Genomic DNA, 13,900 nt, shown 5'->3' on the forward strand with positions numbered 1-13,900 from the left:
GTTCAGTCGCTCATTCGTGTTTGACTCTTTGTGACCCCATGAATCGCAGCACGCCAGGCCTCCCTGTCCATCACTAACTCCCGGAGTCCACTCAAACTCATGTCCATCGAGTCGGTGATGGCATCCAGTCATCTCATCCTCTGTCGTCCCCTTCTCCTCCTGCCCCCAATCCCTCCCAGCATCAGGGTCTTTTCCATTGAGTCAACTCTTCACATGAGGTAGCCAAAGCATTGGAGTTTCAGCTTTAGCATCAGTCCTTCCAATGGACACCCAGGACTGATCTCCTTTAGGATGGACTGGTTGGACCTCCTTGCAGTCCAAGGGACTCTCAAGAGTATTCTCCAACAGCACAGTTCAAAAGCATTAATTCTTCGGTGCTCAGCTTTCTTTATAGCCCAACTCTCACATCCATACACGACCACTGGAAAAACCATAGCCTTGACTAGACGGACCTTTGTTGGCAAAGTAATGTCTCTGCTTTTTAATATGCTATCTAGGTTTATCGTAGCTTTTCTTCCAAGGAGCAAGAGTCTTTTAACTTCATGGCTGCAATCACCATCTGCAGTGATTTTGGAGCCCAAAAAAATAAAGTGTGACACTGTTTCCCCATCCATTTCCCATGAAGTGATAGTTTATAGAAGTTTACAAAAACTGTTTTGGCCATAGGGTTATTTTATCTTTCCCTGATAAAAATGCCTCTAGATCTAAAAGAAAAAAAAAAAATTTGACCTAGTTACATTCATGGAGACAACAGATTTTTAGATGAGCAAATATCAGTAGTAGTTAAGAGTCTCCTATGCCATTAAAAATAATCACACACACATAAATTCCCACTTGCAAAAGATCTAAGAATAAAAGATTAAAATAAATGACTGCTTAGACTCCCAAAATCCAATAATACTTTAAAGAACCTAGAAATAAAACATTTTTGTCTATGGAAAAGAAATATATAGGCAGCTGGTAACTATGTTACCCTTTAATTGAAAACAACACAAACTTGGTTTGAGATCACACCTCATGTCTCAAAATTTATGTATATTAGCTCCCTAGGGAAGCCAAAAACTGGAAAAAATGTTCCAACTCTTGTTTGGCATTGTACATATATTGTCTGTGTGTGTGAAAGAGAGAGACAGAAAGGAGAGAGAGAGAGATATACACAGAGAGAGCAAAAGACAGCATTCATGCAAATATACCAACGTGTACTTATACAGAGGGAGTGTGCCATTTACAAAGCTACTTGTAGGATGATTAGAAAAGCACTTTGTTTCTCAAAATGAGAACTGTTCCTGAACTAAAAAAGAGATGATCAGCAAACTTAGGGTCGTTTAGTTTTTAAAGCTGTGTGCACATGTGCTTGCTATGCTGTAACAAGTTTAGATGGATGGTTATGAGAAGGAAAAGAAAATATGACATCATTAGAATTACAGGTAAGACAAGGGAAAACCCAAAGTACAGACAAGAACACAGAAATATTTTAAGAGAGTACAGATGTCATGACATTTATTAAAAGGCATGCTACAATGCTATACTTGTTAGGAAAAGAGTAGAGATATCAATAGTCAGCAAATATACAAACTGAACGAAAATGGAATATACTGTAGTGTACAGAAGCTTTAATTAACCATGCACTACGCACTTAGAAAATATGTTTTTTAATATTTTATCATCTCTTTGCATTTATAACATGATTCACTTCAACAATCACAGAATCCTTTTCTTCCAAAGCCACAAACTGTGTTACAAATGAAAGCTGGTACTGCAGCTTATCAAAATATACAAGACAATTGATGTTTTATATAAAACCACTTTATATGTCAACTTGTTCCCTAAAACCGCTTTTTTCCCCCCTTTTTTGGCCTGGTTTAAAAAAATGTTGTTACAAATATTTACAGCATTTACTTCTGTTAGATGAACATTCTTATAAACTGAAAAAGGGAATTTTATGAACAGACCACATAAAACACAAGACAATGTCAGAGGCTCCTAGCTGTGCTATTTTTTTTTTTTTTCCTTAAATACAGTACTGAAAATGCCCATCGAACTCTTATCATCTAATCCATTCTGTTCACATTTAAACTCCCATTTTCTCTAAGTAGTCTATTCACCGATAGGAAATAGAAAGTAAAGGCCGCTTTGCACTGGCTCTTCTTTCAGAAAGGAGCTTGGGAAAAAATGCTTAACAGAAAGGAGTCAAAACCAGAACAGTCAGTCTTTGGTCAGAGCAATGAGGTGACATTTTGATGCAAAACTCTGCTTGGTTAGCAATCTTTATAATTAGTACTTTTTGGATGTGGGATGAATTTTTTAAAGATCTGGGTATCAATGGTAAAGGGAAGAAAGGCCAGAGTATGATTTTTTAAATGACATCAAAAATAGTTATTTAAATATTTATTATTACAACTACTACACAGATTCAAGAACTAAAAATAACCTAAAAACAACAACAACAAAAATCTGTTTACAGTGCTGATTTCAGCTTGCCATAAGCAGCTTTCAACCATGACTATTATCACCAAGGTCACTGGGCCAGAAAAATACCCCTGTTCTCTGGAACACATGCCTCAGGTTACAGAAATGAAGATGACTACCACAAAGACTCCGAGCAGCTCTGTTCTTGGGCCTGCACATGCTATGAATATTATGTGAGGAAGGCAAAAAGCATAACTGAGACTTCATTTTACAGTTACAACTGTTTCCTTGAAAGAATGGTCTGTGGGATAACATTCTTTTAAAATTATATACTATGCATTTCCTGAAAACCAGAATGTTGATACTACCACCTAAACCTCATTAGGAAGAAAGATCAATTAAGACTACTGAAGAAGGCACATACACTTTGGTCCTGTTTCTTTCGTTCTTCTCCCTCTATAAAACCCCCCAAACTGATATTTTAGTAATTTTCTATTTTTTAAACTATTCACAACTAGCTGTTAAAATTTGCTCTGAAAAAAGACTGCAAATAGTCTTCTAAATAATAACACAGCTGAATTAAGAGACAGCTGAATTACATTTTCTTTAAGGGAAAAGTTTTGTGCAATCTAATGGTATTTCTTTTCAGCACAATAGTAGATTATTTTAAGTCTGGCAGTTTTATTCTTGTTAATAACAGATCAAGACAAAGGAAAGGTTAAGAATGCTTTTACCCATAGTCATGCTGTCTTTTTGGTTTTAAAAATAGCAATACACACTAGTTTTTCTGAGAGATAGCCTGACAATTTGGCAAACAGGGTTTTTAAGTGACTCACTGCGGGCAGGGGACACATACTTTTGAGCTTGTCATCTTTCGTCCAAAAAATATTTAGTGGGAACAGAAGGGGAATTACATGATAATACAATCAGTGCATAACCTGCCTGCTTAATAACATGGAAGTTTCCAAAAGTTTATATAAAACTGAACAGAGACATTCATGGGCACTACTTCTAATCAACTGAAGCAGAACCTATGATGACCATACTAGGTGGAGCCAAAGAAACACTGCTTCCATAAGGAATCAGGCAGGCAAAAACTGTGTCTCTAAAAACTGTGAGATTTGCCAACTTTCAACAACAAAATCAGAAACATTACTGCAACTAACATCACAACTTAGCCTTAAACAAAGAATTTACTGCATTCTGTAGGAACTACAGATTGATTCTGATACTTTCCAGGAAGTTATCAAATTATTAAGCTTATTTTCCTATTTGTATCTCACACAAAACACAATTTACTACTATGCAAGTTATTTAAATCTCAAAGTAAAACTTTTTGGCATAAATTGCTACCGTTTAATGTGTACTGCTATTTTTTTCTCAGAGTTTCATACTATGGGTTTTTGTTGGTTATTCATTTTGTACTGCTATTTTTAAAAGTCCTGAATATATATAATTTGTGTCAAAGTCAGACACCTCCAAAAATAAGACAATTCTCCTGGAAATAAAGTAAATAAACTTTAAAATAGGATACTACGACAGCTCAACAACAACAAAACATTGCTTAGCAGATATCAACTAACTGCATGCCAAAACAAAAAATACAAAGATCTAGTTTTTTAACTGCCCTGATATTTTTAAATCTTTTTACAGAAACTATGTCAACACAAATACTGTAGACCTCTATAATTCAAAGAGCAAAGAGCCCAATATGGACAACATCCATGTGCTACAGCTAATTTTAGACACAAATTGATGGTTTTGAACACACTGTTTTAAATAAGAATATCTCACTTTTCCAAATCTTAATTTGATTAATGTTTTTGGTCAATAATTTAAGATGTATGTAATGTACATATGTATGTACAACATTAGAGGAGTGTATGTATGTATATACACTCATCTACACACACATACACATACACACACAAAGCCCTGAAAAGGATTCAAATGTTCTCTCTCAAATATAAAGGCCATTTCCTACTTCAAAATTACATTCAACACCATTTATGATCTCCCTTCTGCTACACTTCTGCTACACTTACACTGAATGTTATGAGAATCATGAATTGAAACTACACAGTAATTACTAACTCAAAAAGAAAAAAAAATTCCAATTTAAAATATAACTGAAAATTACAATAGTGCTTGTAAAGAAGGAAAAAATGAAGCAAACTTGGAGTGATTTCTTAAAGAAATTGGTTTTTCTCCCTTCCCTCTTACTCAGTGTTTTGGTAAAAATATATTTCATAAGTGAAAAAAAAAAACTAGATAAATGATTATACCGATCAGCCAATACTAAAACTGATCCATTCGAAAGGTCTCAATTTAGTGTCCTTCATTTTCTACCGACTAATTGCTGCTCAGTGTTGAGGGAATTTTGCTTTTGAACAATCCAGAATGTCTTTTGTATTCTCCGAATATTTTTGCAAAATTGTTTTTGTTAAAACTTTCCTGTTTAATTTAATAGCTGGAATATAATAAGAGATTGAGATATTCTTCTAAAAGGTGAGATGAGCCACTCTGAGAATCTGAGAAAAGTGAAAAAGGAATAGACAAAAACGACCCTTTTAACAAATTCTGCTTTAAAAAATCTACTCAAGCACTGAAGGAATAAGTAATCAATGCCAAGTATCTAATTTAAAAGAAACAATTTTACATTATACAGTCAATGAAACAACATTAAAACGTATGCTTATGTTCAACTAGAGAGAGAGAGGGACAGAGTATGAGAAAGAGCCCACTCCTCATACACGACCTATGTGGGCACTCACCCAGTACTGAGCTTCATTAGCCAAGAAAAGCAAGTTCTCACTTGAGTATATGACAAAAACCAAGCAATCCTGAGACAAATTCTAATGGATAAAGATTAGACAAGATCCAGAAACGGAGACTGCATTTTATAGCCCCCAACTGGTATGCTATAACCGCAATGACCACTGCTGGTCACAATATGAAGAGGCCTACAGGTGTGCACTGAGTTATTCCCAAAACCATTTAACCCTTCCCCACCCCACCTCTACACCAAAGCACCAAAAATTTGAATAGAAACTATTACTTCTTGAAAAATCACTTAAAACTGCAATTAAAAAAAAAAACAAAAACTTTAAAATTCTTGCCAAAACAAGGAAAGAAAAAACAAATGCTCACCAAGCCGACAATATAGCTTTTAAGATACTTAGATAAAACTCTAACCTATTATATCATAAGCACATAATAAGGCACATAATAGGAAATTAAGTAAATACACAGTAATTCTGAATAAGTATTAGAGATTATAGTGGTACAAAAAACCCTTGAGATTAATTTTTTTTCTAAAAGAAGACTTTACCAAAAATAACTTTTAAAAAATCTGTCAAACCATATAATAGACCTGAATATTTTCCTTAAGACTGTAAACTTTTTTTTTCTGAAAACAACTGTAAAAAAGTAGTTTATAAGTAGGATTATTTTTCTTTTTAAATTTTCCAAGATCATATTACTAGGCAACTGTCATTGTGAAATTTAAACCATGATTTTCCCAAATAAAATGAATTATTCTGACCCTTAATAGATCCTGGTTGGATTCCACATAATTTCCCTGGAGACAGTTGAGACATTTCATTCTCCAAATAGTTTTAAAAAGTTAAAGATATGCAAAGGAGTGTCTTACAGTGGGAAAAAAATAATTGAAAGAAAACATGCAAGTTTATCAATTTGCTTCCAATACAACCCCATTTATGTATAATAAGTATCAATATATGCCAAATAACTGTTATAACTTATAAGAGAACATAGTTTCCTACAGCACTCAAACTTCTGAATCATAAAGTTAAAAACTTGGTTGTAGGTCATTTAAATTACTTATGTCAAGTAATTTTAAAAGTCTGTATGTTTAAATTTTTCAAAGTACAAAGGAGTTTAGAAATGTTGTATAAGGCTGATCTGGACCCAAATTAAAAGAGTCTGTCCTCTTGAAATCCAATTTAATACAGGGAATTAAATTATTGGAAAAAAAATTTTTCCTGAAGATTATTTTCATTTTAGAAACAATGGTACAAAGGAAAAACATGCCTCTGATGACGTACTGGCAGAGGGGAGAAATGGGAAAAGAGAACATCCCTTGATTTTTTTAATATACTTTAACATCAAAGTCAGAAAGAGTTATTTTTGAAAAAGAGGCAAAATTGGTCTTGAGCTGCTTCAGTCTATGTCTGAAGGTTTTACTGAAATTATGGTCCAGTCTTAGGAGAAAAATTCAAAGAAAAGTCAGATTGTAGATTTTGAGAAGGAAACTCTGAGGTGATGATTTTCTCCAAGGTCGTGGTTATGAAGCTCAATGAGGGCCTGGATTGCTTCTTCCACAGATCCCAACTGAATGAGTGCCATTTTGCGATCTTTCCTAAAGTGGCAGAAGAAACAGAAAAAGTACACAGAATTAATTTTGCCTACAAACCTCTTCCCCAACCCTAGAAGATTTCATTAAATTACCATAAACATTTGCAAATCATGTATTTTTTAAAAGAATGGACTTACTGGAAGAATTTAAAAGCCTTCACTGAACATCCAGCTTCTGTGAAAAGATTCTTCAGGTCATCTACTGTAACAGAGGGGCTGTGAAAACATCATCACAGAGACAGTCAACTATCTTATCCCTAATTTTCAAATGAAGCAATGATTAATTCCTGACATCATCAGGTCTCTAGAATACCTCACATTACAAAGAGCATAAAGCCATGCAATGAAGACATGATTTGCAAGTGCCCTTAAAGATCTTCAAGGTTGGGCTTCCGCAATGGCTTAGTGGTGAAAAAATCTGCCTGCAATGCAGAAGATGCAGGAGACTTGGGTTTGATCCCTGGGTTGGGAAGATCCCCTGGAGGAGGAAAGAGCAACCCACTCCAGTATTCTTGCTTGGAAAATCCAATGGTCAGAGGAGCCTGGTGGGTTTTCCATAGAGTCACAAAAGAAAAAAAAAAAAAAAAAAGATGTTCAAGATTGATGCATGCATGTCTTCAGACAATGGAATGTTGTCTCAATTCTTTTGCATAAGACATGGGCAGTACCTAAAGAGCAAGAAAATCTTTCTATATTTACTCTTTCAATGGGATTATTACCCATACGGCTTTAGTACCTAACTAGTACTTCCAATGGAGAAGGCAGCGGCACCCCCTCTAGTACTCTTGCCTGGGAAAAAATCCCATGGACGGAGCAGCCTGGTAGGCTGCAGTCCATGGGGTCGCTAAGAGTTGGACACGATTGAGCGACTTCACTTTCACTTTTCACTTTCATGCACTGGAGAAGGAAATGGCACCCACTCCAGTGTTCTTGCCTAGAGAATCCCAGGGATGGGGGAGCCTGGTGGGCTGCCGTCTATGGGGTTGCACAGAGTCGGACACAACTGAAGCGACTTAGCAGCAGTACTTCCAAGCCCCTTCCCTAGCTCTGATTTGTCTTCTATAGTCCACTACTAGTCCAGTGTATTTTTAGTACTAATCCAGTACCTTTTCAATTACATTCAGGATAATTACAAACATATATATGCGCCAATCATATTCAAAAGTAGCCCCCAATTACACTTGCCTCCTAGTATATATACCCTTTGGGTACTCCTCTCCCATACAGAATAAGGATGTCCTCTGTAACCCTCAGGGTATTACAGAAATGACACATGACTTCTGAGGCTGAGAGACACTGTGATTTCCACCTTGCCCTTTCTTGAATGATTAGCTCAGGAAGAAACCAGCTGCCTTTTCATGAAGACAGTCAAGTAGCCCTATGCACAGGTCTTTGTGGCAAGGAACTGACTAAGCATATGAAGGAGCCACTTTGGAAGTGGACTCTAACCCCATTACAGCCTTCAGATGCTATTTTGTGAGAGAATCAGCCAAAACCTAAACCACTTCTGGATTCCTGACTCACAGTAAGTTTGAGATAAAGAACATCTACTACTGTGTTAAGCTTTAGGTTTTGGAGTGATCTGTTGCACAGCAGTGGACAACTAATACAGTGGTCTACCACATGACAGTCAATGGACTAAAAGTAGACTCTTCGTCATTTCACAACTACCAGCAAGGATGGTCTTACAGAACAACAACTGGCTCTGCTAGGAGAGAGATTCGAATTCATGTTCACCTGGTATGTCACTCCTGAGTAAGTTACTTAATCTGAGCCTCTCACTTTCAGTGTTAAAATGAAACTAACAACCTTTACTCCAAGGGTTATTATGGATAAACTGCTAAGACAGAACACAGAATGGTGGATACCAAGGACAGGGTAGAGAGAAACAGAGAGATACTGTCTAATGGATACAGAGCTTCAATTTGAGATGATGACAAGGATTTACAGATGGATACACGTGATGGTTGAACACTATGAAAGTATATAATGTGAGTGTACACTGAAACACACACTCAAAAGTGGTTAAAATGGCTATGTATTTAACCACAATTTTAAAAAGAAGATTATTATGGAGATTAGATGAGGTAATGCATGTAAGACACCAGCACAGTGCCCGATACTTGGTAGATGGTTAAAAAATACATTAACATTCTTTCTCCTACCTACATGTCCAGTGTAGGATACAACCTGAGACCAGCTCCTGGATAAACGTCCTTAAGAGGGAGCCTGCTTTAGTCTTTAAATATGTTGCCTCTCTCCCTCATTCTGTAGTAATGAGGTGCTAAATTTCTAGACGCACATAATTGAGTTTTCTTTTCTAAAGCGACTCCTCCTGTTGCCTGGAAGGCATAAGGCTTGAGCCACTGCCCAATTCAGATGCAAAGTTTCTCCATGTGCCTAACTGGAGACTAGTGAGGAGCCTGGGCATTCAACAGTATTTTAAACAATTATTTTTTGTTCCCATTCAACGGCCATTCTCATTTTCAGAAATGTCCCAGAACTGTACCCTTTTCCATTCCCTTTTAACTTTTCACACACATGCTGGCATACAACTATACCCCCCAGCTTTTACCCTTTCTTTCCAAAGCTATCCTCCTCCATGTTATATAAAACTGTCATCTTTTTTGGTCAAGGATTTCACAAATTAAAACTGGGATTTCCAGTTTTACATTTCTTAGGCTTTGATGACCATACAGTCTCTATTCTAACAATTCAGCTTTGTCGTATTGGCTCAAAAGCACCCATAGCTAATACATAAATCAATAAATGTGGCTGTGTTCTCTGAAACTTTTCTCATGGAAGGTGAAATTTTATGTAGTTTTCTCAAATCACAAAATATTATTCTTTTGTTTTTCCCCAACCACTGAAAATGTAAAAACTGATCTTAGCTCATGGGCCTTACAGGTGGATTTGACCCATGGGCTGTAGTCTGTCAATCTCTAAGCTAGATGATGAATGAAGAACAAGTCTGCTACAACACTGGTTACTACAGACTGGTTATAAGAAAATAATTTCTAGCTTTTAGATATATATGTGGCTTGTAGGTTAAAAAACAGAGAATTCAGTTTTACCAAATTCTTGCGTGCCTCTGACTCTTTGTAACCCCATGAGCTGTAGACAACCAGGCTTCTCTGTCCATGGCATTTTCCAGGCAAGAATACTGGAGAACGCTGCCATTTCCTACTCCAGGGGATCTTTCCAACCCAGGGGTTGAACTTATGTCTCCTGTGCCTCCTGCACTGGCAAGCAGATTCTTTACCACTGAGCCACCTGGGAAGCTTACCAAATTCTTAAAAACATAAATTATTTGATTTTGCTATGCTGGTTGCTGAAAGGTCTTCACTTCTACAGAAGGATGAGTAAGTCTGTACCAATGGAATATCTCTGCATAAATGTAATTTTGCCCTTCTATAACTGAAAGGTAACTAGTTGCTAATTCCCTGTTTGGAAAGAAAAATTTTAAACACTGCTACCTTTACTTTTGGAGTGTAAGTTTAGATAAATTTCTTAAGACATGATGGCAAATAAATCATCTGACAAGAAATTAGTGAATTTCTACTACTACGTTAACAATAATTTCAGTTTTTATCTCCCCAAACCATATACTCTAGATTATTTATCATTGAAATGAATAGTAACAAATTAAGATACATACGGGATGTTGGAAAGATGCAGAGTAGCTGACGGGGGAAAAATATTCTGGAAGTTTTTAGAGCCAGGTTTTTTAAAGCGATGCAAAGGACTATTGCTAAAATCCTTAGTCAGACCTTGGTCTTCTTGTCCCTCTCGAGGAAGCTGAACCGCTTGATGCTTGGACAGTGTAGCACGAAGCACTTTCCCATAAAGTCTTTGACCGCTCAGATGATTCATTGCTGGTGCATAAGAAGAAAATAAGGAAATTCTGGGTATTAAGGTAGAGTCTCTGTAAAACTATCATAATTCTTTTTATTTAGTCATTTAAAATTATATTGTCAGTTTGAGGGCTTAAATAGTTTTAAATTTAAAAACTCTTACATATGAAAACATATTAAATGAGTTGGTTTTACCATAAAGAAATGCAATACAACAAAAAACACCTATTTTCCTAGCAGAGTGCTAAAACGTTTCAGAATGCCTGAAATATAACACGAGCTCAGGAAATGGCTACTGAATAAATTAATCTCAAGTAAAGCTTTTTAAAATAAATATCTGACTAGTATATTTCAACAGCCACTATAATAATGAATGGTGAGATAGCAAAATGACACTTTCTTGCACTATCATTATGAACTTTTAAGCAACAGTTCTAGAAAACTTAAAAGGAAAACAAACAAGCAAACGAAAGAAAACAAGTCATGTTTATTAGTTTAAAGCTAATGGAAAAATCCTAGAGTCAAAGCTCTAAACATCAATGATATGTTCAAACAGATAAATGCACTTCAAAGAGTTATAAACATTTTTAAATCTTAAAATGTAAGCAGATCCAAATAATAGTGCAGACACTGACATAAAGAGGAACTCCTTCTACTTAAGCCGTAAGTTTACTTCATAGGAAAATTCACATACAAAAGGAGCATATAATATGTACATATAATAAGGACTATTATTAATCACTAGTACCTAGTTGAGCTTGATTTGCATCTGCCATCTGAACCAATGCATTTTCTTTCTTATTAAACATTATCTTCACTCGATGTACATCACCATATACTCCTAATTAAAAAGACAAAACAGTTTTTTAGTGTTGACTGTAGTGTTCAATTAATTTTACCAATATATTTAAAGAAAGCTTCTTTTCTCATGCTATATGCTTTCCCTGAGCAATTTCATATATATGCTCCCAAATTTGTATCTATATTTTAGATTTATTAATCCCTTCACGTGGATGTCCCATAAATACTTCAAATTTAATATATTCCAAATCGACTCATCTCCCCTTTTTGTCCCCTCCTATGTTCATGAACTCTCTTGATAAACAGTATCATCATGCATGCATTTGCTCTGGTCAGACACCTGGGAGTCATCTTTTGACCTATTCCTTTCCCTAAGTTCTTACATCCTATCAACTACCAGTACTCATTGAGTCTATGGCCTAAATACCTCTCACATTTGTCCACTTTTCCCATCCTCCCTACCATCCAAGCTATTATCACTATTTCACAACTGGACAATCACAATAGCCTCCAAATTGATCTCATTACATCCAATTTTTCTATACTAGTGTTCCCCAAAGTGGGTCCCACATCCCAAAAAGCAGACAAAATGATTCACTGGGGTGTGGGAGGATTGAAAGTGAAAGTCGCTCAGTTGTGTCCAACTCTTTGTAACCCTATGGAGAATACTGGAGTGGATAGCCTATCTCTTCTCCAGTGGATCTCCCGAACCAGGAATCAAACAAGGCTCTCCTGCACTGCAGGTGGATTCTTTATCAACTGAACTATCGGGGAAGCCCGAGAGGATAATAAACTGTTATTTATCCTGATTTGTTTATATAAACCAATGTGAAAAACTACATTTTACTAATTTTAAACATATACAAGAAATTATAGATGGAAATTTTCTACAGTGTGAAGGACATTTTCTCATCTTTTTCCATTTAGTGTGCTAAAATATATTGCAGTTCATGTGGAACAGGGTATCACCAATATCATAAAAATAAGATCCTTAAACAGTAGCACCATTACCATACTGTGTAACAGGATGAGAGAACAACTACGACAATCTTCAGGGCGCACATAGGAGAACTGGTTATCTCATGGGCAAGCCCCTACAAGCAACTAAACTGAGAGATAAACAGTAGCTAAAAATATATATATATATGTAAGTATCCCAAATTTGCTGTCCTTTTCAGAAATGACAAGTGGCTGAAATATTGTTGCTCAGTAGTGTGCAACTCTTTGCACCCCCATGGACTGCAACACATCAGGCTTCCCTGTCCCTCTTGGCCAAAATAAATAGCCTTTAAAAAATAACATACAATTTGTATTTCAAGCTGAGGGTAATTTTTTTCTAAATTAGTGAGAAATTAACTATTTTTGGAAAGAAATGTGCTCTGGCTACTAAAGAGACATATGAAAATTAGCATGAACACATGATTTTGTTACTGATAGTCATATAAATGTATCATGAACTAAAACTATTATAGAAACTGCACCTGAGTATGAAGTATCTCTGGGGGGTGACAGAGATGTTCTCAAATTGAACTCTGGTGATGGCTGCACAACTCTGTACACTGACTAAAAATCACTGAGTTGTATACCTAAGTTAGTGAATTGTATGGCTGTAAATTATATCTGAAAGACACTGTAAAAAAAAAAAACCTATTATCCACTTAAAAAATTTGAAACGATTTCTATTAAATATTTTTTCAAATGAAGATTAGTGAGTTTTAGCCCCATTATTCTAATACAATAGATTTCAAAATCAACTAATTTAACAAGAGGAAACATGGAACTTTTTCCAAGTAAAATACATCAAAATTTAGTGGATTAGACCAAAAAACTAGTATCTTAATTAGTATAGCAACAATGCAACACTTTCATTCATATCACATTTTTATATTTTTCAATTAAAATGTTTTCTTGGCCATGTCACGTGACTTGCGGGAGCTCAGTTACCCACCCAGAGACTGGACCCAGAACCTAGCAGTGAAGCACTGAGTCCTAACCACTGGACAGCCAGGGAATTTCCTTGTGTATCCTTATGAGGTATCTTTTTCAGTTACGACAACCATCAAGTACAAAAATAAAGTGAATTTAGAATCAGATTTTGGAATACTGATTCAAAGTGAAAAAGATTTTTGAAAATAATGAAGCATATTAAATCTTATTTCTCACTAAATGTTAACAAGATTTTTATTTCAAAAACTTTCATTAATAAAAATCTTTAAAATATTAAACATTGCTTACTTCATGGTTCTTGTATTTCTGTTTGTAATATAAAACTATACATACAGAGTACAGTAAAAGATTGATGAAATTTATGATTAATTAATCATATATAGATTAGGAGTACATGTTAAATATTTTTTAACTGAGAGAGGTACACTATCAAAAAGTCTAGGGATTATTTTTAAAATCTCAATCTCATTATGGATTCCCATTGTTCTTAGGTTAAAAACCAAGTTCCTTAA

The 13,900-nt window shown here is 35.4% G+C and overlaps 1 protein-coding gene across 5 annotated transcripts in view; it reads right to left on the reverse strand.

Moving 5' to 3' along the window:
- Positions 1–1,483: 1,483 nt before the first annotated feature.
- The window catches only part of PTBP3 (polypyrimidine tract binding protein 3), a 91,804-nt gene continuing 79,387 nt past the window's right edge, over positions 1,484–13,900 (reverse strand). For 3 of the 5 annotated variants that reach the window (XM_027550512.1, XM_027550511.1, XM_027550513.1), the window contains 4 exons: positions 11,389–11,481; positions 10,445–10,661; positions 6,925–7,002; positions 1,484–6,790 (listed from right to left, as the gene is read on the reverse strand). In XM_027550512.1, coding sequence (XP_027406313.1) covers positions 6,658–6,790; positions 6,925–7,002; positions 10,445–10,661; positions 11,389–11,481 — 521 coding nt within the window. In that variant the 3' untranslated portion in view covers positions 1,484–6,657. The remainder of the gene's footprint in view (positions 6,791–6,924; positions 7,003–10,444; positions 10,662–11,388; positions 11,482–13,900) is intronic. The other 2 variants (XM_027550514.1, XM_027550510.1) reach the window with 2 other exon arrangements.

This window comes from Bos indicus x Bos taurus, chromosome 8 (genome assembly GCF_003369695.1).
Source record: "Bos indicus x Bos taurus breed Angus x Brahman F1 hybrid chromosome 8, Bos_hybrid_MaternalHap_v2.0, whole genome shotgun sequence".
Lineage (NCBI taxonomy): Eukaryota > Metazoa > Chordata > Mammalia > Artiodactyla > Bovidae > Bos > Bos indicus x Bos taurus.